Source organism: Bufo gargarizans, chromosome 1, assembly GCF_014858855.1.
Source record: "Bufo gargarizans isolate SCDJY-AF-19 chromosome 1, ASM1485885v1, whole genome shotgun sequence".
NCBI classification, from domain to species: domain Eukaryota; kingdom Metazoa; phylum Chordata; class Amphibia; order Anura; family Bufonidae; genus Bufo; species Bufo gargarizans.
The window spans coordinates 465,364,381-465,388,103 of record NC_058080.1 but is presented as its reverse complement, the minus strand read 5'-3'; the positions used below and the strand labels follow the sequence as shown (position 1 = coordinate 465,388,103).

Sequence of the window (23,723 nt, the reverse complement as noted above, 5' to 3'; positions counted from 1 at the left end):
ACTGCCATTCCTACAGTACATGGAAGTAGGGGTATTCTGGTTATTTCATGGTGGGTGGGCGATAACTATAATCACCCTGATTTTTTATTTATTTTTTCCTAAACATCTTATCCAAATATCTTACAAAGCCAACATGTTTTAATGAACACATTGGAAAACCATAATAAATCATGAAGATTCTGACATCAGTAGTATTCACTGTAACATGAGAATAATCACAGATGTGTGAACAAGCTCCTCAAGGGTCCTACTTGTCTGGTCTGTCCAGAGATGTATAGATGCCTGACAGCTCTGCTATGATCCTGCCCTTAAAATGTCCTAACTGGAAACCAAAAACTGCAGCTTATTTGGGTTTGCTAGGACATCCCTGAGATGCCTCCTTCTACTGCATTTACACAGCTCTGTAGCCGCGCCCCAGTCCCCTCCTAAGGTCTCGCTTCTCCTGGACGGCGTCCAATCACAGCTCTTGTCTCATGAAGTGACGTGCGGCGTGCAGGTGTCAGCCGCGCCGCTATTGGTGGGTCCTCAGGCCGTGGGGCGGTGCTTGGCTCCTGTGGACGGTTCGGGGAAGTGGTAGAGCGTAGGTTCCGGTATTCTTGGTGGGAGCCGGCTGTCAGAGGCAGGTAGGCGGTGTCAGGCATGGCGTCTGGACTTCTCTGTGGTGCTCGTGCCTGGTCCCTCATGTGACACCAGAGGTTCTCACGGCATGGGGTGACAGGGAGGCCCCCCCATAGTAATGTGGATTGCAGCATTTGTGCCCTGACAGTCCAGCACCACAGGTGGGGGATCAAGGACCGCTCCTCATGTGGGCCCCTGGGTTGTTTTTAGGGGTTCCTGGTACCCCTGCCCATATGGCAAGGTCACATAAACATTGGCTGACAGCGGTGCCTGCCCCATGGCATCTGTTTGCCATCTCCACTGTCACTGGTGGAGGACAGCTCCTCATGTGGGGCCCCTGGGTTGTTTTTAGGGGTTCCTGGTACCCCTGCCCATATGGCAAGGTCACATAAACATTGGCTGACAGCGGTGCCTGCCCCATGGCATCTGTTTGCCATCTCCACTGTCACTGGTGGAGGACAGCTCCTCATGTGGGCCCCTGGGTTGTTTTTAGGGGTTCCTGGTACCCCTGCCCATATGGCAAGGTCACATAAACATTGGCTGACAGCGGTGCCTGCCCCATGGCATCTGTTTGCCATCTCCACTGTCACTGGTGGAGGACCGCTCCTCATGTGGGGCCCCTGGGTTGTTTTCAGGGGTTCCTGGTACCCCTGCCCATATGGCAAGGTCACATAAACATTGGCTGACAGCGGTGCCTGCCCCATGGCATCTGTTTGCCATCTCCACTGTCACTGGTGGAGGACCGCTCCTCATGTGGGGCCCCTGGGTTGTTTTCAGGGGTTCCTGGTACCCCTGCCCATATGGCAAGGTCACATAAACATTGGCTGACAGCTGTGCCTGCCCCATGGCATCTGTTTGCCATTTCCACTGTCACTGGTGGAGGACCGCTCCTCATGTGGGGCCTCTGGGTTGTTTTCAGGGGTTTTAGGTACCCCTGCCCATGGCATCTGTTTGACTTCGGGTTGCCATCTCCACTGTCACTGGTGGTGATGGAAATCCTGTCTATCAGGAGGTAAGACATATTTGTGGACATCTCTGGAGGTACAGCGGTTTTTTATTCTCAGCAGATGGTCTCCATCTGGGTCGGATATCCTCTTTCATGGGCAGTGGTCACATTGTGCAGTACAGTCTGCAGGCAGCACACTATAGAGCAGGAGGAGCGGAGCAGTCTAATGTATAATTATGTGGGAAGAGATTCAGTATAACGTACTTTAATCATAGTCCAGTGGGCGGTCCTACTCTTTTACAAGCTCCTCCCCAAGAGAAGGTTTTCCACATGGATAATTTTATTTAATGGGTAAGATGGCAGAATGGGTTAAATATATGGAAAAAAAAGCGTCATTACTTAGGCTACTTTCACACTCGTGTTTTGTGTCCAGATAATACAGCCGTCTGCATCCGTTCAGAACGGATCCGTTGGTATTATCTTTAACATAGCCAAGACAGATCTGTCTTGAACACCATTGAAAATCAGGGTACTTTCACACTTGCGTTTTTCTTTTCCGGCACTGAGTTCCGTCAAAAGCGCTCAATGACGGAAAAGAACTGATCAGGTATATCCCCATGCGTTCTGAATGGAGAGAAAGGGTCCATTCACACGTCCATAGTGTATTGCGAATCCGCAATACACCCCCCCCCCCCAAAGAACTGCCTAAGAATAGAGCATGTTCTATATTTTGCAGGGCCGCAGCACGGAAATGCGGATACGGACAGCACACTGTGTGCTGTCTGCATCTTTTCTGTCCCCATAGAAAATGAATAGGTCCGCACCAGTTCCTCAAAATTGCGGAACGGATGCAGACCCATTTGCGGACGTGTGAATGGAGCCTAATCCGTTCAGGACGTCTTAGGTTCAGTCATTTTGACTGATCAGGACGGAGGTTATACCGCAGCATGCTACGGTTTTATCTCCGGCCAAAAAAACAGAAGACTTGCCTGAATGCCATAGTAATGTATTAGTGCCGGATCCGGCATTCAAAATGCCGGATCTGTGCTTCCGGTCTGCGCAGACCCAAAAAAAGGTGAAAAATAAATAAATGCTGGATCTGTTTTGCCAGATGACACCGGAAAGACGGATCCGGCATTTCAAGGATCCTGATCAGTCTTACAAATGCCATCAGTTGGCATACGTTTTGCCGGATCCGGCATTCAGTTCCGGCGACGGAACTGCTTGCCAGTTCACTCTGCCACAAGTGTGAAAGTAGCCTCAGTGGGGGACGGATCCGTTTTCTATTGTGCCAGATTGTGTTAGTGGCACGGAGGCAGTAGAATGGAGGCGGAACGGAGCCAAACTGATGCATTCAGAATGCATTAGGGCAAATCCGTTTTGGGACGCTTGTGAGAGCCCTGAACGGATCTCACAGACAGAAAGCCAAAACGCCAGTGAAAAAGTAGCCTTACCTCACCAATCTCCACTGATCTGGTCCGTGCGGCTCTCTAGTTTCTGGTCCTAGCTTGTCATATAGAAAATGGCTGGAAATGACAATCCCAGGCCGCCTTCATGACCTTCGTCAGCCAGTGGCTGTGAGCTGTCATTCCAAGCCATCTCCTGTGTGTGGAGCAGTGGGGTAACAGTGAGCTAATGGTTTTTTTTCTTTCTTTCTACCCTTTTCACCCTTTTTTAACCACTTCCAGACTGGGCCATTTGCCCCCTTCCTGACCAGGCCTAAATTTGCTAATCTGACATATCTCACTTTATGTGGTAATAACTCTGGAACGCTTTTACTTATCTAAGCCATTCAGAGATTGTTTTCTCGTGAGACATTGTACTTCATGTTAATGGTAACATGTTAATTTGAGTCAATATGTTTTACTGTTATTCATAAAAAAAAAAAATCCAAAAGTTAATGAAAATGTGAAAAAATTCACTGTTTTCTAAATTTGAATCTTTCTGCTTTTAATGCCTCCTGCACACGACCGTATGTATTTTGCGGTCCGCAAAAAACATATCCGCAAAAAATACGGATGACGTCCGTGTGCATTCTGTATTTTACGGAACAGCTGGCCCCTAGTAGAACAGTACTATCCTTGTCCGTTATGCGGACAATAATAGGACAAGTTCTATCTTTTAGCGGGACAGCTATATAAAAATACGGGAAAGGAATGCACACGGAGTACCTTCCGTTTTTTTTTTTGCAGACCCATTGAAATGAATGCTTCCGCATACGGTCCGCAAAAAAAAACACGGAACGGACATGGAAAGAAAATACGTTTGTGTACAAGAGGCCTAAGACAGAGTGATGCCTCATAAAATATTTATTAATTAACATTCCCCATATGTCTGCTTTATGTTTGCATTATTTTAGTAATGTAATTTAATTTTCAGGACGTTAGAAGGTTTAGAAATTTTTGAAATTTTTAAGAAAATTTTCAGTCATCTTTTTTAAGGACCAGTTCAGTTCTGAAGTCACTTTGTGGGGCTTACATAATAGAACCAACCCATAAATGACCCTATTTTAGAAACGACACCCCTCAAGCTATTCAAAACTGGTTTTAGAAATGCCGTTTACCCTTTGACCCCTTGCAGACGAGCGTGTCCGAATTATGTCCGGATGCGTTGCGTCTGCGATCAGGGAAAATCGTGCAGGTAGGTACGCAGTTGCAGTCAGTTTTGTCTGCGATTGCGTTCCAATGTTCAGTTTTTATCGAGCGGGTGCAAAGCGTTTTGCACGTGCGTGAATAAAAACTGAATGTGGTACCCAGACCCGAACCCGGACTTCTTCACTGAAGTTCAGGTTTGGGATCGATGTTCTGTATATTTTATTATTTTCCCTTTATAACATGGTTATAAAGGGAATATAATAGCATTCTAAATACAGAATGCTTAGTAAAATGTGGCTTTAGGGGTTAATCATTTTTTTTTAAAATTAACTCACCTTATTCTGTTGTTCGCACAGCCGGCATCATCTTTTTTTCTTCTTTCAGGACCTGCCAAAGGACTTTTTAATGACGTAATTGCGCTCACCACGTGGTGAGAGTGGTGACGTCAGCACAGGTCCTACTGAATGAAGATAGAAATATTCTATCTTCATTCAGCAGGACCTGCGCTGACGTCACCACGTGGTGAGCGCAATTGCATCATCAAAGATCCTTTGGCAGGTCCTGAAAGAAGATGATGCCGGCTGCGCGAACAACAGAATGAGGAGAGTTAATTTTTATTTATTTATTTATTAACCCCTAAAGCCACATTTTCGTAAGCATTCTGTATTAAGAATGCTATTATATTCCCTTAAAACCATGTTATAAGGGAAAAATAATACAGTAAATTGACTTATCAATTTACTTACATCATCTCCTAGCAACCATGCGTGAAAAATCGCACCGCATCTTCATTGCTTGCGATTTTCATGCAGACCCATTAATTTCTATGGGGCCTGCGTTGCGTGAAAAACACAGAATATAAAACATGCTGCGATTTTCACACAACGCACAAGTGATGCGTGAAAATCACCGCTCATCTGTAAAGCCCCATTGAAGTAATTGGGTCCGGATTCAGTGCGGATGCAATTTGTTCACCTCACACATTGCACCCGCACGGAATTCTCGCCCGTGTGAAAGGGGCCTTTAGGTATTCCACAGGAATTAAATAAAAAAATTTGCAGATTTTCCATTTCAATAAATTTTTTCCTGGAACACATCATTGGTTAACAACAAAACAAACCAATATTTATTACCCTGATTCTGCAGTTTGCAGAAACACCCCATATGTTGTCATATACCGCTGTTTGGGCACACGACAGGGCACAGAAGGCAAGGAGCGCCATATGGTTTTTGGAGGGCAGATTTTGCTGGAACGGTCTTTGGGCAACATGTAACTTTTTGAAGAGACTATGAGGTATCCCCACAGTGAAAACCCCCAAAAAGTGATCATATTTTGTAAACTACACCACCCAAGGAATTTTTAAGGGGTGTAGCGAGCACTTCACTCAACAGGTGTTTCATAGAATTTTTAATACTTTGGTGTGAAAATGAAAAATTACATTTTTTTATTTATTTATTTTTTTCAAGAAAATGTGCTTTAGGCCCAATATTTCTTTTTGTTGCCATTTTTCATTTTTCTGGCTATAGTCTTGTGTGAGGGCTTGTTTTTTGCAGGACGAGGTGATTTTTTTTATTGCTACCATTTTGGGGTACATAAGACTTTTTGATATGTTTTTAGTGAGGTAAGATGACAAAAAAAAGCTGTTTTGGCATAATTTTTATTAGTTTTTTTTACACCATTCACTTGATGGGGTAGATCATGTGATATTTTTGTAGAGCCAATTGTTATGGACGCGGTTATGGATACCAAATAGGTATTTTTTATTTTATTTTTTAACATTTTATATAATAGAAGAAAAAATAAATCTGTTCTTTGTTGCAATTTTCATAGACCCATATTTTTTTATTTTTCTGGCTGTGGTCCTGTGTGGGAGCTAATTTTTTGTTGTTATTGCTACCATTTTGGGGTACATATGACTTTTTGATTGATCAATATTATGTTTTTTGGGTCAATGTTTATTTATTTATTTTTTACAGTGTTCACCTGATGGGGTAAATCATATGATATTATAGAGCCGGTCGATGCGGACGCGGTGATACCGAATATGTCTATTTAAGAAAAAATATAATCTACTATTTTTAACATTTTTTTAAAGAACGCATTTGAGGGGAATTGACAATGAATGGGGACAAAACGGAAGCGTTTTTTTTCTGGTATTGAGACCCTATGACGAATCTCAATACCGGAAAAAATTAACGCTAGTGTGAAAATAGCCTTAGACAGGAAAAAAGTACTGAATGCATTGACTTTTTTCTGTTTAAAAAACGGATCTCAAATGGAAATGGCCCAAACAGATGCCAAATGTGCATAACTGATGTACAGGATCCGTTCTTTTTTTACAGGATCCGTTTTTATTCTTTATCTTTCTGTTCTTCTGACGGATCAGAAGAACGGAAAAATAACTGATGTAATATCTCCCCAAGCTGTGAGCAGTCCGTGGCTTCCTCAAACAGATGATCGGCAGAAGTGCCGGGAGTCAGAGCCCCTCGGATCTCATGTTGATGACCTGTACTGGGTCCATTTTCAGTTTACTGATATTGTGTGGGAAAGAGGTTATCTAAAGGGTAGTTTTCATCATAAAAGTCCATTTTGGCTAACAGTATGACGCCACTATTCTTCTCTTCATAGGCCTAGAGTCCTGCACTTATCAGTGTTGGGGTCCATTCACACGTCCGCAAAATAGGTCTGCATCAGTTTTGCAACTTTGCAGAACAGGTGCGGACCCATTCATTTGCAATGGGGCCGGAATGTGCTATCCGCATTTGCGGATCCGCACTTCCGTTCTGGAAAAAACCTAGAACATGTCCTATTCTTGTCCGCAATTGCGGACAAGAAAAGGCATTTTCTATGAGAGTGCCGGCAATGTGCGGTCCGCGAAGTGCGGAACACACATTGCTGGTGTCTGTGTTTGGCAGATCCGTAAAACACATACGGACGTGTGAATGGACCCTAATGCTGTAGTTGAGTCACTCACTTGGGGGTGCTCTCTCTGGTTACTGTAATAGGTTTGACAGAGAGAGTTATAGGGTTTGTGCACTGTCAGGATATTGATAACCAATCATCAGGATAGGTAATCTATTTCAGAACGGCAGGGTCCAACTCTTGGCACCCCTGCCGATCACCCGCAGTGCTCATGAGATCGCTTCGCCCTCTTCAATGTTCACCTGCATGTTGCCCCCCTATCTCGGCAGTGCAGTGTAATTACACCTTCCTCTGGTAGTTTGGAGAGGATACAGCAATCTCACCAGTGTATTATGGGTGTGCTGGTGCCAGTTTTACCATCAAGTTTCTTGGCCTGACCCCTACCCACAGCATCATAGGGATCTATAAATCTTTTAATTCCGGTCAGTAGACCCACGTTGGGCCAAATTGGGACACTATTTTTAATGCAACTGATCTAAAATTATAAAAAAAAAATAAATTCCTGCCCAGAGAGGATTTCTACAGGTGTAGGAGAACAAAAAGTACCCATGATATCCAGAATGTGTGCCATTACTGCTGCTACAAACATTATCCTCCAGCTTTTCTAGAGTACCAAATGGCAAAGCTGCTCTACTAAATGGGTTTTATTTCCCCAGACTGTGATTATGGAACCTTTTCTCATGATCCTGACATTTTATAATGAGCGTTTTATTTATTGCAGGTCTTCTGTCCTTAATCCCTGGAACACGATGGTATGTCCAAATTCTCCAGATAGTACGTCCAAATAGAGAATCTGAATAATATGAATATGGTTCATGTGATATCCTCTTTTTTTTTTTTTTTTTTTTTATGGACCGCTTGACTTCAAAAGATCTGTGGTCTGCAATTTGCGGACATCTTCTATCTTTTTGCAGAACGGACATATGGATGAGGAGAGCACACGGATGATCCATGTGCTTTCCGCTGCAGAATGTCACGATCAGTGTGGGGGGAAAACTCCACACTGAATACAGGAGGGAAGGGGAACAGTAACTGGGCCTGGAAACTAGGGAAGGAACAGGTGACCTCCTACACAACCCTAATCCGGGCCGTAACTACCTATCAATATGAATAGACCTTGAAGGTAGGAATATTCATATGCTGTCTACCTAGGCCTTTATATCCCTATAAGGCCCTGGAATAAAGTAAGGACCAGAGACAACCCATTCCTCCCCAGATGGACGAATGGAAGTATCTGTCTCAGGCCCAGATACAACAGGGAATATAACAAACACAATACAATAAGAAAATACAGCTAGTTAGAAGACAGGAAGAAAATCGATAAACCGCACCTCCAAGAGTGAGAAGCGGCTACTTATGGGAAAGGTAAATTACTAACAAGCAACACCTGAAGCAAGGGGTGTGGCTTTGACCAAAACAGACACAATAAGATCCACAAGGAACTTGTCAATTTAACCCACAAGTTGCCAGTCTCTCCAATCTCCTGGTACCTGCCACAGGAACGTCCGTGACACTGTATGTTCGTTCAGCAAAAAGAACATGTCGCATAATCCAGAAGTAAATGGGTCCGCAAAAAAATAAAATAATTGATGAGACACTGACGTCTCGCGCACCTCATCCGTAGTTTGCAGATCAGCGTTTTGCGGAGTGCAAAATACGGTCATGTTCATGAGGCCTAATTGTTATAATGCTTGGGGTTATGCAGTGCAGACAGAAACTAGCCGATGTGGTTGTACTTTATACTGCTGATTAATGCAGTACTTTATACTGATGATTATTTGGAGGTCGCCCTCCCCATTAATGTCAAAATTTCGCTGCTTATAGAATTTAGAATTATTATTTTTTTAGCTGCTGTGGCTTTTTTTTTTATAGCAGGCATCTTTGGAAAGCAATGGCATACCCACCGTTGAGGCAAGATACACCATTGAAAGAAGAAAGGTTTTCGGCACTGTAATATTTTTGAGAAAAAAATCTTCCTCTTTATTGACGTAACATAAATCCATATACAGACAAATCTATAAACCATGCGATAGTTTACACGTTTCGGACACAGTGTCCTTAGTCGTAACACTGTGTCCGAAATGCGTAATCTATTGAATGGTTTATGGATTTGTCTGTATATGGATTTATGTTACGCCAATAAAGAGGAAGATTTTTTACTGAAAATATTACAGTGCCGGAAACCTTTCTTCTTTTAATGTTCCAAGGACTACCTGTTCATTCCGAGCATGCGGAACATTTGTGAACAAGGTGACCTGGATGTGTAAACTTCCAAATAAGGATACACCATTGCTATGAGGCCTGCATCCACCACTCGAGATGCTAAGTGCATAGGCATCCACCCCCCAGGGGTGACCTCTGCCATATGTACTGTGTGATGTAAAACTGGATGGGGTAGATTTACGTCTGTTGTCTTGAAGAAATACATTGAAAACATAGACCTACATTTACTGATGTGAGTGCACCTAGATTTTGATGTAAACTAGCCACAATTCCCTTTTCAGACTGGTTGCAGATAGTTTCTCTAAATGTAGATGCACCAAATTGCTCTACATTTTAGTGCATTTAGGTTTAGAGATATTAGTGGCGCCTAGTTACAAAAGGGATGTCCATGCCTGATCCTCTTTTTGAGATAAAAAGCCATAACCTATGTTCTATATACAGCACGGTCGGCTTAAAGTAAAGACTACTTTGGAGCAACAGGAGGCGAAGAACAAGGAGAGAGAGAAAAAGCTACAACTCTATGTGAGCGCCACACAGGCTGCATTTAATAAGGTACATATTCACATGCTCTTTTGACCCTTGGGAGCCGTTTTTTTTATTATTGCATTTTGCTCATTTTGGGCTAAAGAGCTTTTTTGTTTTTCAGCTTGTGTTTATTAAAAATTCTCAACCATTTTCTCCTTTACAGCTTTGTTTCAGGACATCTACAGACTATAGCTCTCTGCCTTGCACTGAATCCGTCAGAGAGCTGCTCTGACATCTCAATGTGTATCCCTTATCTCTGAACTGCTGACAACCCACAAACGCTTGTTACAGCCAAATTCTTAATACATTTATAAGAATCTAGCTATAATGAGTATTTATGAGTTGTCAGGGGTTCAGAGATGAATACACTGAAACTGAAGCGCTAGAGCAGGGGTGCACAACGTTTTTTTGGTCTTGGGGCCGCATTGTAACATTGCACTATTTCAAAGGGCTGCAAAAAAAAGTTAAACAGCGCTTGTTTGCATCAGTTTATTACACAGGCTAAGGGCTCCGTGCTGCGGGCCGCATATGGCTGTTCCGCAATACACATGCCACCAGCCGTGTGCATTCCGCATCATGGATGCGGACCCATTCACTTAAATGGGTCGCAAATCCGGAGGTGTGGTGCGGAACGGAACCCCACAGAATCACTACGGAGTGCTTCATGTTGTGTTCCTTTCTGTGCTTCTGTTCCGCAAAACGATGGAACTTGTTCTATCTTTTTGCGGAACAGACGGATCACAGATCCCATTCAAGTGAATGGGTCTGCGATCCGCATGCGCCTGCCCCACGGCAATTTGCGGTCCACAGCACGGGCCCTGAGCCCTTATGTTTGTGTGAACAAGCCCTAATGCAAAGTGACTGGGGAGGAATGATCACTACCACAGTCATTCACTTCTATCGATTATCGGTAGCACATTCCTGATTACACTGTGAGATGTGCTGATGATAATTGTACATCTTTCATCCTGATAAAATATGCAAATCAGACGACAAACGAGTGATTCCTTGTTTATCAGCGTCACGAATATACAGGTCAGATATCGGGAATGTTCCTATAAACACTTATTCCCAGTAATTGTCCGTGTAACAGGGGCTTAGAGATTTCCTGCTAAAAAATTATTTTAACACGTTTCTGCAGCATGGGCCTGAAACACAAGATTCATACTTTTCTGCTCCCGCTGTCTCCATCTTCTGTTTCCGACGCTGTTTACTTCCGGCTGGCTATTGGCATAGTCACTTGTACCTCTCCAGCCGATGCCTGGCTTCAGTGGTGGTGTGGCCACAAGCAGCGTTTCACCGCTAAAGTCAGTCATTTGCTGGAGAGGTGCTCCGAGACAGGAGGATGGAGACAGCGAGAGCAGCACGGAGCAGAAAAGTAGGAATCTTCTGTTTCAAGGGACTATGCTGCAGAGAACTGTTAAAAATAATTTTAACTAGTAAACTCCTTTAAGTGGCGACGTTTCCTTAATGCTTCCTATTCACAAATGAGTGCTTTCCTTCACTGCAGAGGATGGCGCTCACTTGTTGTTATGACCTTCTGCACCCCCATGTATACTGTAGGTGCCCTGCACTAACCAGTAAGCATTTTCCCTGAAGGCTCACGCACACTGCCATTGTTTTAGTCCCCATCTGATCCGCTTATTTTTTATTAATTTGTTATGTGGCTTAGATGTGGTCCCATTCACTTCAACGGGACCGCAAAAGATGCGGACAGCACTCCATGTGCTATCCGCATCCGTTATTCCGTTCTGCAAAATGCAGAACACATATGGCTGGTGTCCTGCAGACCAAAAGAAAAGGTATGATCGGGTATGTGAGGCCTTGCTAGCCGGGAAAGCACATATTGGTTAACCCTTTAATGACCAGGCCTGAAAAGACCTTAATGATCAGTCACTTTTTTGTGATGTAATGAATGTGGTTCAAACACTTGTAATTTTATATTTTTTTTGGGACTACCAAATAACTTTTGCAGCTTTTTATTACATAACACAGGGCTTTTTAATATATTTTTTGTTTTATTCGGGGGAAACTATAAAAAAATTTTAAAGTTATTTTTATTAAAACTCTAGCCCATTATTTAAATATGCAAATTATTATAATTAGTTCCCTATATGTGTTGGATCGTATTATTATACAATATGTATAGTTTCACATGAATTGGGTGATAATTGTAATGGTTTTGGTTGGTGTGGGTGTTTTTTTTTTCTTTGTCTTTTACTATTTTTTTCTTTTTTTGATGACTTTTTTTTCTCGTACATTTATCCATTGGGGGGACACAGACCATGGGTATAGCTTAGAGGTATTAGTAGGAGGGACACTATGCAAATACAAAAGAGCTCCTCCTCCTCGGGCTATACCCCCTGACTCCACCAGGAGGAACCCAGTGTTTGCTTAGTGTCCGGTGAAGGAGGTTGACATGATCACTATCTCTCTAATCCGGTTTGTTATTTTCTTTCTAGATGGGGACACAGGTCAGCATAGCGCTTTCCTGGTCCCCCGTGGAGTGCCCGCCGCCGTCTTTGGGACGCTGCCTGGCTGCCTCCATTGCCCCCCAAAGAAGACAAGTGGATCCAGGCTCGACCTGCAGCTCCGGTATCCCACCAGCCACTGGGTCACCTGCTGCCACCCTCCACCAGAGCACTGCACTCCTGGGCAAGGAGTCAGAAGTCTGAAGAGGTGCATCCCTGCTGGTCCTGGAGTCGAGGGAGAAGTTCTGGGGGCACGTGGGACTCTTTATTAAGGGCACATATTGCCTTGGCATCTGACACGCTATGCGCGCGAGGGGTAGCACGTCATCTGGGTTTCCAAAGCCCTCCCCACTCCGTCTCTGGGAGCCTGCGGTCTTAGTTGCCAAGACAGCCGTGTCCTTTAATCCTTTGGAGCCAACCACTCCATCTCCTCTCAGTGGTTCCCACAGTGGGCGCCTGACTACGAAGAGGCAGCGTGAGCGGCAGCATCCCACCTCGGATGACTCAGTCTCCCCCCCCCCCCCCCCCCTCGCCTGAGGCGCTTTCAGACGACTCTCCCCCCTCCCTAGGGAGAGCAAGTCTGAAGGGGAATTATCCGGCTCTGACCAGGTCATTGTGCGGGACCCCTCACCTAAGCTTTCCACCATGGTGGCTGACTTAGTGGCGACTGTCCGAGACACCTTTATTCTCCAAGGGGATTCTCCTCCTTCCACTGGTCAGGAGTTCCCCCCCTTTTTCCGTTCAGGGAGTCGGAGACTACCGCGTTCCCGGTCCATGAAGGATTTTCCGCGGTCCTATCCAGGACCTGGGGCCGTCCTAACAAGGTTCTCGGCCACCAAGCGCATGAATACACTTTATCCTTTCCCTGCTAACGGTGAGGAAAGGTGTCTCCTCCCCCTAAGGTGGATCCCCCGGTGGCTGGACTAGAGGTCGAGGTTGCCAATTATACGGCCCTCCCTGTCTTAGACAGTTCCTCTTTGCAGGACGCTGTAGACAGGCGTATAGACTCTCTTTCCAGGTCCATTTTTCACTGGCAGGTGCGTCCCTGCGACCTACCTTTGACTCAGCAGGGGTGGCGAGTGCTCTCTCTGTGTGGTTACAGTGCCACCACCAAGAACTGGCGGAACAAGATGCGTCTACTGACACACTGGATTTGGTTCTCCAGACGTCTCGGGCTTCTAAGCTTCTTTGCGAAGCGTCTAGAGATATTGCTTCCCTCTGGGCCTGCATGTTAGCCATCTCTGTCATTCAGCGCAGAGAGGTCTGATTAAAGGCGTTGGACTCCGACGCCTCCACCAAACGTTCCCTTTGCTATTCTCCCCTTTGGGGTTTCCAGACCTTATGGGGATCAGCTAGACGAGTTCATCTCTGCATGCCTTTCGCCGTTTCTCATCTGGTAGGATGTCGTCTGCTTCCTCCGCCGGGGGGCTCAGGTCGTCCGCAAAGAGGCTCTCCTTTAAACCAGCCTTCCTGGCGCTAGAGGGCTCAGTCAGCCCGTCCTGCTGCTCCTAAGCCTATCTGCATGTCCCGATCGCGGAATCCCACCAACAATTCCTGCGCTTTGCTATTGGGGGCCGACACTATCAGTTTGTCGCCCTTCGTTCGGGTTAGCGACCACCCCTCGGGTCTTTACCAAGATCCTGGACCGCTCATGGCGCTTCTTCGTACCAGGGGCATTCCTTTGCTGCCCTGTCTGGACGATATTCTGATAAAGGCCCCCTCTCTACCGCAGGCCGAGGACAGCGTCCGGATCACTGTCCAGACTCTGGAACAGTTCAGCTGGCTGATACATTTCCGTAACTCCTGTCTCTTCCCGTCCCAGAAGCTCTCCTTCCTGGGGATGATTTTGGACACCTGGACCGCCAGAGTATTCCTGCCAGCCTTCAAGTCCTCCCAGATCCAGGGGGGAGTGTCGCATATGCTGCGCTCCCCATGCCTCTCCATACGGGAATGCATGCGGGTCCTGGGTCTTATGGTAGCCTTTTTTTTCGAGACCGTTCCATATGCCCAGTTTCACACTCGCCTGTGGCAACAGGAGATCCTTTCCCTCTGGGACAAGACCTCTCGGGGTCTGGACGATGGCATCTGCTTGTCTCAGTGGGTTCGGGCAGCTCTCCTTTGGTGGCTGTCCCCGATGAACCTGAGGTCAGGGAGATCTTTTCTCCCATTCTCCTGGACTATCATCACCACCGATGCCAGCCTCCTGTGTTGGGATGGCGTTCTCCAGTCTCACACGGTTCAGGGGGTTTGGTCGGCGGCGGAATCTCGCCTTCCGATCAACATTCTGGGCTGAGGGTGATTTCCACTCCCTCCCCCTCTCCTTGCGGGCCTCCCGATGAGGATCCAATCGGACAGTGCCACGACTGTGGTCTACATCAACCATCAGGGCGGGACCGGCAGCCGGATGGTGGTGCAGGAGGGGACGAGAATTCTGACGTGGGCTGAGTCGCACGTTCCGGTGTTGTCAGCGGTTTACATTCTAGGAGTGGACAACTGGACAGTAGACTTTCTAAGCCGCAACAAGGTGGATCCAGGCAAGTGGATCCAGATGTATTAGAAGAAATCTGCCACATATGGGACCGTCCGGATGTGGACTTCATGGCGTCCAGGCTCAACAACAAGCTACCGATGTTCCTGACTCGCTCCCAGGATCTGAAGGCGTACGGGGTGGACGCGCTGGTGTCTCCATGGCAGGACTTCAGTCTCCTCTATGTCTTCCCTCCGCTTTCTCTACTACATATGCAAGATCGAGACGGAAGAGATTCCGACCGTTCTTATCGCCCCAGAGTGGCCTCGCCGCGCGTGGTTCTCAGACGTGGCTCGGATGTTGGCGGACGCCCCATGGCCTCTTCCCGACAGGAGATCTACTGTCTCAGGGCCCGCTCTTCCACAGGAATTTACGGTCTCTTCGTTTGACGGCGTGGCTGTTGGACCTGCCATCCTGAAGAAGAGGGGGTTCTCTTCTCGGATTCAGTGATTGAAACCATGATCAGTGCGAGGAAGTCGGCTTCCTCCAGGACTTACTATCGTACCTGGAGGGCCTTCCTGACTTTTTGTGAGAACTCGGGGTTCCCTCCCCTTCGTTTCTTCCATCCCGATGGTGTTGTCGTTTCTTCAGTCCGGGCTTGAGATGGGACTGTCGTTGAGTTCCCTGAAAGGTCAGGTTTCGGCGCTGGCCGTCTTCTTTCAGAAGTCCCTTGCTCTTACGGGTCCTGTGAAGACCTTTCTTCAGGGGGTGGCACTTTCGATTCCCCCGTATATTCCTCTCTGGCCTCCTTGGGCTCTTAATTTAGTCCTGTGCGCTCTGCAGATGGCCCCCTCCGAGCCTCTGTGACAGGTCTCCCTGACTTTTCTCACCTGGAAGGTGGTCTTCCTTGTGGCCATAACTTCCATCAGACGGGTGTCGGAGCTGACCGCTCTTCTGGCCAGGAGCCTTTTTCTGTTTTTTTTTCCAGGACGAGGTTGTGCTCCGTCCGGTTCCCTTCTTTTTGCCCAAGGTGGTCTCTCCCTTCCGCCTTAACGAGGATCTTGTTCTGGCCTCCTTTTGCCCTTCCCCGGCGAACCACATGGAACACGCTCACCCTTCAGGGCCCGTACGACATCCAGGGAAGGTAATCTCGCGGCTTCCGCTTCCGTCCGCATTCCCGAGGGACCTCGTAGGGGTCTGGCAGCCTCCAAGGTCACTTTGGCGTGATCGATCCGCTCGGCTATTTCCACGGCTTATCGCGCTCGTGGTAGGGTTCCCCCGGCTTGGGTTACCGCTCACTCCACTAGAGCGGTGGGGGCTTCCTGGGCAAGGCGCAATTGTACCTCTGCGTCTCAGCTGTGTAAGGCGGCCACCTGGTCGTCCTTACATGCCTTTACGAAGTTCTATCAGTTGTATTCACTGACTTCGGCTGATGCTGTCTTTGGCCGCAGGGTTTTGCAGGCTGTGGTGACTGTTTGACCGTTGGACGTTCCTCCTGGCGGTGCTGTGATTTTTTTTTTTCCCACCCGATGGACTGCTTTAGGACGTCCCATGGTCTGTGTCCCCCAATGGATAAAAGTACGAGAAAAGGAGATTTTGGGTGAAACTCACTTGTAAAATCTTTTGCTTGACTTTTCCATTGGGGGACACAGCTCCCACCCATTCTGCCTGTTGCAGGCAGGGTCTTCAGTTCAGTTTCTGTTTGTGGTCGGACCTTATGGCTTGGTCCGATGTTTTCCATATTTTTTCTTGCTCCTTCTCCTACTGCTTTTGCAACGCCTGAGTTCCTCCTGGTGGAGTCGGGGGGTATAGCCCGAGGAGGAGGAGCTCTTTTGTATTTGCATAGTGTCCCTCCTACTAATACCTCTAAGCTATTTCTCCTTTTTTTTATATTTCTGCTACTAAAAGACCTTTGGAGACACTGACTTTTTTATTTGTATTTTATTTATTTAGTATTTTTCTATTTTTATCATCACTATTTATTTTTAAAATATATTTTTGCCACATGTCGGTGAACAATTTTATTTTGCACTTTTTCCTTTTTATAGATTTCTTTTATTTGTATCTTATTTATTTATTTTGCATCTTTTTGCTAACATTTTCTTTTTTGTGTGTGTTTTAATTTTTTTTAAACGTTTAATATACTGTATATATTTGCCACATAATTTTTCCCCAAAAGGTCCATAAAAAAAACCTTTGGGGACAGACTTTTTTTTTTCTTTTTTTTTTTCTTTGCACTTTCCACTGTAATTGGAGCATCCAAAGGAACCCCAGTTACAGGGAAAACCAGCCTGCTAAGAGGGGCTTTGTACAGGGCAGAGCTGGTGAGGCTCTTCAGTTCTCTGCCCCTGACACCCAGCGATCACATGGTCTAAACTGCACAGCGCTCTGCTCACCTGTGTGAGGAGAAGGCAGAAGCGCTGATACACTGCTTCTGCCTTCTCCTTGGCAACCGGGGACGAGGGGCACAGCACGATCAGCTGTGTTTCTGCCCAGCAGGACGGGGGCCGCAAACCATGGCTCTGTGGGCCACAGGTTGTGCAACCCTGCTCTAGAGGAAAACTGTTGAAACATTTTTTAATAAAAAACTATTAGTAACATAGTTTATAAGGTGAAAAAAGACATCTGTCCATCCAGTTCGGCCTGTTATCCTGCAAATGGAAAAATTATTTTTGGCCTAAAATGAGTGAAACACATTGATAAAAAAAAAAAATTGCTCCCAAAAGTGTCTATTGACTAAAGCTGGGCATACACATTGAACTAAATATAATCTCAAACTGCTAATTTGGGCTTCTAATGACCATCTCTGATTTCTCAGCAGTTCTCATACCTTTCTTGTATGACTCCCTGTCAAATATGAACTACCTTTTTCTTTTGTATTTTTTATTTTTTTTGTCGCCCATAAAAGTTTATTTTTCTGTTTCCTCCAGCGGAAAGCCGGGCAGTTGGATAAAGAAGCACTGGAATTAACAGCTCAGATATTGGCTTTAAACCCAGATTTTGCCTCATTATGGAATTTAAGACGAGAAGTTTTTTTTGCATTTGCAGCTGACAGGTGAGATTTCTGTCTGTATGACTGATAGTCAACATATTTATAAAGAATGCAGTGGTTTCCATCTTGCCTTACATGTGCATTCAGTAGATGGTAGTGGACAAACGGAAGAGAGGTACTCATGACTGCAGGATCAGACTACATGCAGGGTTTGTTAGTAGTCTGTAATCATGGAGACAAATAGATCAGCAGAATAGCTGTATACACAAAACAGTGATATTTTTCATCAAGACTATTTGCAAATTACAATAATACATTTTCTGCAGTGGTGTACATTCCCTTTTAGAAAGGCTACCCAGTTAAAGAGGAACTTACAGAAAAAAATTATATTATGCTAGCTTCTGATGTCTTACTGATCTAAACTGTGACTGGTCAATGGTGAAAGCACATAAATGGTATATTTTCTTTTGTACTTGAGGTCAGATGAAGAGATGGGTTCACTGTATGTGGCAGAGCTCTCCTTTCTAGAGAGCTGTCTACGTGTCAATCCAAAATCCTATGGCACGTGGTATCATCGTTGTTGGATCATGCAGCACATGCCAGAACCAGACTGGTCACGGGAGCTGACACTTTGCAATCGATTTTTGGAGATTGATGAAAGGAACTGTAAGTAACTGTATACAAGAGACCAGTCTTGCTTGGAAGTATTTTTTCCTTACCTGACCTATTATAATTGTGCCACAGTTCATTGCTGGGATTACCGAAGATTTGTTACCCATTCATTTCATGTTCCACACTCTGAAGAACTTGAATTTACTAGCAGCCTTATCACCAAAAACTTCTCCAATTACTCATCTTGGCATTATCGGAGCAAGCTTCTTCCCCAGATTCATCCAGACCCACAGCATCTAGGCCGAGCCACTGAAGATGTCCTGCTATCAGGTGAGAATGTGAAACGTGCATGAGAAGTGGCTGACAAGATTATGTTCATTTTTAACACCTTTAAGCAGCACCTTTTAAGAAACACTGACAATAAATGATTGACGGTTTCCTTTTAAGACACGCTGCTTTTGTATATTGGCCTAAAAAATATTAACGTTACTACAATAGCGATCATTCTTTGCCACTTGGTTGGTGGATATGTCTTTTAGTTTGTTTTGGTTAAAGGGGTTGTCCCTCTATAAGACGTTATACCCTTTCCTATCTGATCGGTGGGGATCCGAACACTAGGACCCCCACCAATCACAAGAATGAGGTGCTGGAGTCACCAGAGTGAATGGAGTAGCTTTCATGCATGCGCACTGCTGGTCCTTTCATTTCTATGGGACTGCCAAAGAGAAGCAGAGTACAGCAATCGGCTATCTACGGCATACCCATAGAGCTGAATGGAGCAGCAGTGCGCATGCGTGAAAACCACTCCATTCACTTTAGGGACTCCAGCTCCTTAATTTAGTGATTTGTGGTGGTCCCACCTGTCAGACCCCCACAGATCAGATACTATCCCTTTAGTGATTTATCACATAGGTATTGGTGCTTTTTACCTATAATAATATATTCGGATTGTATTTTTCTGCTAGAGCTGGAACTTGTACAGAATGCGTTCTTCACAGACCCAAATGACCAGAGCGCCTGGTTTTACAATCGGTGGCTTCTTGGAAGAGGTGAGCACCTTCCTTTAAAAGTATTTTCTTCCTTGACACAGGACTACGAGGCCACTGGTGCTACACTTCATTGGTCTACAGTCATGAGTGATATGTAATTCACCAGCCTATTATGTCACTCATCCATCAGCAGTTTACTTGACTGCTTTTTTCCCGCAGCTAATAGACTTTCATGGAATACAGTTTGTCTGCTGATGGGATATACCACAGAATCTGATATTTCCCTCAGCCCCTGAGACTAATGGAAAGCTCTTGCAGCTAAAATTTAATTTTCTGCCGATAACGTTGTATTAGGAAGTTACAATTTCTGAGTTGCTCTAATACAGGGATGCTCAACCTGCGGCCCTCCAGCTGTTGTAAAGCTACAACTCCCACAATGCCCTTCTGTAGGTTGTCAGGGAATGATGGGAGTTGTAGTTTTGCAACAGCTGGAGGGCCGCAGGTTGAGCATGCCTGCTCTAATATATTTGTTAAACCAGCCCCAATGTAACCTTTTTAATGTTTGATATTCCTTAAAAATATTTTTTTCTGTTTGCGTTCCAGCTGATCTTCCTCTCTCTATCCGATGTATATCTGTTGATGTGGTTGGTTCCTGGGTATCGGTGACTTTTACTCATCCAGTTTTAGTAAGTTTACAGAAGTAAATTTCTTGGTAAAATGTTACCTTTATTTATGTAACATAAACTACTGACTGTATCAGCTAATATCAGTTGATATGCTCTCGTCGTAAGAGTCATGCACACAGCTGTATTTTGGATCTGTAATAGTACTGCCATAGAGGTACATGGGGCTTCTACTGTACCTCCATGCAAATCTGACAGAAAAAGTATTGAAAAGTGTCAGATGCTCTGTAATACAGGAATTTCTCTGTACAATGAGTCAGTGGACATACGGTTGCATACCTCTGGGCTATATGCTCTGTCATAGGTTAAGAGTAAGGTCTGAACAGAGCCTTTTTATGGATCCATTCTAAGAAGTATATAGTTGGTATCCTTTTGAGAATAGTTTTTTTTTTTTTTTGTTTATTTTTTCTTTAACCCCTTCTTGCATTATCGCGTACATGTACGTGAGCGAATGTGGCTCCTTGCCGCATCCTCACGTGCATGTATGTGATGGGATCGGGCGGGTGCAGGAGCTGCACGGGCCCGGCTGTTACTGATAGCCGGGACCCTGCTGCATCTGACCTCGGCACGTGCGGGGTTTACAGAGGGAGGGGGCTCCCTCTGACTCCATCGCCCCCCCCGCTGGCAGGGGGTCGATGGTTGCCATGGCAGCCCCGATGCCTTACACAGGCATCGGAGCTGCCAACCTACGGAAGCCCAGGAGATCCAGCCTGAGCGCTGTGTCTCCTCACTGTCAGCCTCTCACAGTTCAGTTCAATTCAGTACAATACAGAATTGAAACAGGGATCAAACCCTGAAAAGGTTAAGTCCCAAAGTGGGACAAATATAAAAAGTAATATAAAAAATAAAGTGAAAAGATTTTTTTTTTTTTTTTTATACAATTTTTTTTTCTTTTGTTTCAAGTAAAAAACAAAAGCGTCTTTTTTCAAAAATAAAGTAAAAAAGAAAAGTAGGCATAGTACGTATCGCCGCGTTCGGATAGACCAGCTCTGTAAAAATAGCACATGACCTAACCCCTCAGGTGAACAATGTCAAAAAAGTAAAATAAAAACTGGGCTAAAAAAACATTTTTTTTATCATTTTACATCACTTAAACTACAACACCAAGCTATCAAAAAGGTGTTTCCCCACCAAAATAGTATCAATCTAACAGTCACCTCCTCCCGCCAAAAATGAGCCCCTACCTAGAACAATCGCCCTAAAATATGGCTCTCTAAAACACTAAAACATGCAAAAAAAATTTGTTTAAAAAATTAGCGTATAAAACTTTAATAAAAAAAAAAGTAGACATATTAGGTATTGCCATGGCCATAACGACCTGCTCTATAAAAATATCACATGAGTTAACCCCTCAGGTGAACACCGTAAATAAAATAAAAATAAAGTGTCAAAAAAGCCATTTTTTGTCACCTTTCATCACAGACAGTGTAATACCAAGCGATCAAAAAGTCATACGAACCCCAAAATCATACCAATCAAACCATCATCTCATCCAGCAAAAAAAGAGACCCTACCTAAAACAATCGCCCGAAAAATAAAAAAAAGTATGGCTCTCCGAATATGAAGACACTAAAACATGATTTTCTTAGTTTCAAAAATGCTGTTATTGTGTAAAACTTTAATTTAAAAAAAATATACATAATAATGTTTTTTAAAATTTTGGGGTGAATGTCTTATGTAGGGTCTCATTTTTTGTGGGATGAGATGACTGTTTTATTGGTACAATTTTGGAGTGTGTGTGACTTTTTGTGATGTAAGGTGAAAAATATATTTTTATTGTTATACAGCAGGTGATTACAGACGCAGCGATCCACAAAAAATGAGACCCTACATAAGACATTCACCCAAAATTTTTAAAAAAAACAGCTTTCAGAATATGGAGACATTAAAAATCATTTTTTTTTCTCAAAAATGCTTTATTATGTAAAACTGAAACAAACAACCAAAAAAAGTATTCATATTTGGTATTTTTGATTTCCGTAAGAACATGCTCTATACCACATGATCTAACCTGTCAGATGAACATTGTAAATAATAAAAATGGTGCCAAAACAGCTATTTTTTGTTACCTTGCCTCACAAAAAGTGTAATATAGAGCAACCAAAAATCATATGTACCCTAAAATAGTACCAACAAAACTGCCACCTTATCCCGTAGTTTCCAAAATGGGGTTATTTTTTGGGGAGTTTCTACTCTAGGGGTGCATCAGCGGGTCTTCAAATGTGACATGGCCCTCCAAAAACCATATGGCGCTCCTTTCCTTCTGCGCAATACCGTGTGCCTGTACAGCAGTTTACGATCACAAATGGGGTGTTTCTGTAATCTACAGAATCGGGGTAATAAATATTGAGTTTTGTTTGGCTGTTATAAACATCCAGCAATTTAGGATATACGTCAAAATAATGGGTTAAGTTATCAGAATTTATGTGGTCCAGCTACAGCGTAACCCTTACAAAAAGATTTATAAACTTTATTACTACCTACGACAGACACGTGTCCAAAAGTGTCCAGGCGTACACCAGACCACCGAGAATATTGGCCAAGATATGGAATTTATAGCCCTAAACTACATGTCCTAAGACTAGGCCCTTAGCCCAGGGGCGACTCCTGATGGTGGAGACCCCCTGTCCTCGAACCTGACTGGCAACTCCTGATTTACCCTATTAAATATGGGTTAAGAGGCCATTGATATAATGGTGGGCTGGTATAGGCGTGGAGACAAAGAGGATCAGTAACAAAAAATGCACAATGTATACAACCCTGTTGATATCAAATACCAACAGGTACACGGTGCAGTCAACTACAATTACATATATAAAAGACACCAAATTATGATAATTAATAATAGCCAGCTCATTATAGCCAGCTCATGTCTAGGGGTGATGCAGCAGAGTTACTTACTATTGGTGTTTCAAGATGGCAAGTCCCTCTAATAGTCTGTATTAGAGGGACTTGCCATCTTGAAGCACCAATAGTAAGTAACTCTGCTGCATCACCCCTAGACATGAGCTGGCTATAATGGTCTTTTTGTGACACACACTTTTTTGTTATGTAGTGGACTCTTACTAATAGGCTGCCATATCCTAAGGGACTGGTTTATCTGATCCAGATCATATCTCAAGGTATGCTTATTTCTTTAATCCAATGGTGTTATCGTGTACGGGTCCTCTACAGTTTGACTCTGTATTGATTGGCAACTACATTATGTCTTCAGTGTATCGCTGCTTTTGATGTGAGTGAAGCCTCTCTTGGACGCCAGTAACATGGCTGGCCTCTAAGAACTCCACTATCTTGAAGATTGTCACTTGTATTTTATGAGACCGGTCGTGGCCGCATCTGTGTATTGTATTTTCTCTAGACACAGTGAGTGACCTCCTTTAATATGGCCCTTGCTGGTGGTGGTCTCTCACGTTAGTTGGTGTGGTGCCGGGGTTCATTTGTACGCATGTATACAACGTGTATTTCCCCCTTTTTTCTTTACAGATATCCATTTTGATTGTCTTATGTGAGATACACGCGCCCTATACATCAAGACGTTTGGTACTTTTTTTCCCTCTATCCCTCCCAGGATTGTCATCTGGTCCAGTCTTTTAATCCATTATGTCACTTTTTGACACCACTTGCTAGATGGGTGTTTCATGGATGTGCCAATATTATTTGAGCCTCCTCCCGTCTGACAT

General features: G+C 44.5%; 1 protein-coding gene across 8 annotated transcripts in view; it reads left to right on the top strand.

Moving 5' to 3' along the window:
• The first annotated feature begins 480 nt into the window (after positions 1 to 480).
• Positions 481 to 23,723, top strand: part of RABGGTA (Rab geranylgeranyltransferase subunit alpha) — a 74,283-nt gene continuing 51,040 nt past the window's right edge. The window contains exons 1-9 of one of the 8 annotated variants that reach the window (XM_044273245.1): positions 481 to 623; positions 7,803 to 7,833; positions 9,746 to 9,856; positions 17,698 to 17,822; positions 18,238 to 18,425; positions 18,504 to 18,701; positions 19,337 to 19,420; positions 19,964 to 20,046; positions 23,527 to 23,583. In XM_044273245.1, the coding sequence (XP_044129180.1) occupies positions 7,831 to 7,833; positions 9,746 to 9,856; positions 17,698 to 17,822; positions 18,238 to 18,425; positions 18,504 to 18,701; positions 19,337 to 19,420; positions 19,964 to 20,046; positions 23,527 to 23,583 (849 nt within the window). In that variant the 5' untranslated portion in view covers positions 481 to 623; positions 7,803 to 7,830. The other 7 variants (XM_044273262.1, XM_044273253.1, XM_044273266.1 and 4 more) reach the window with 7 other exon arrangements.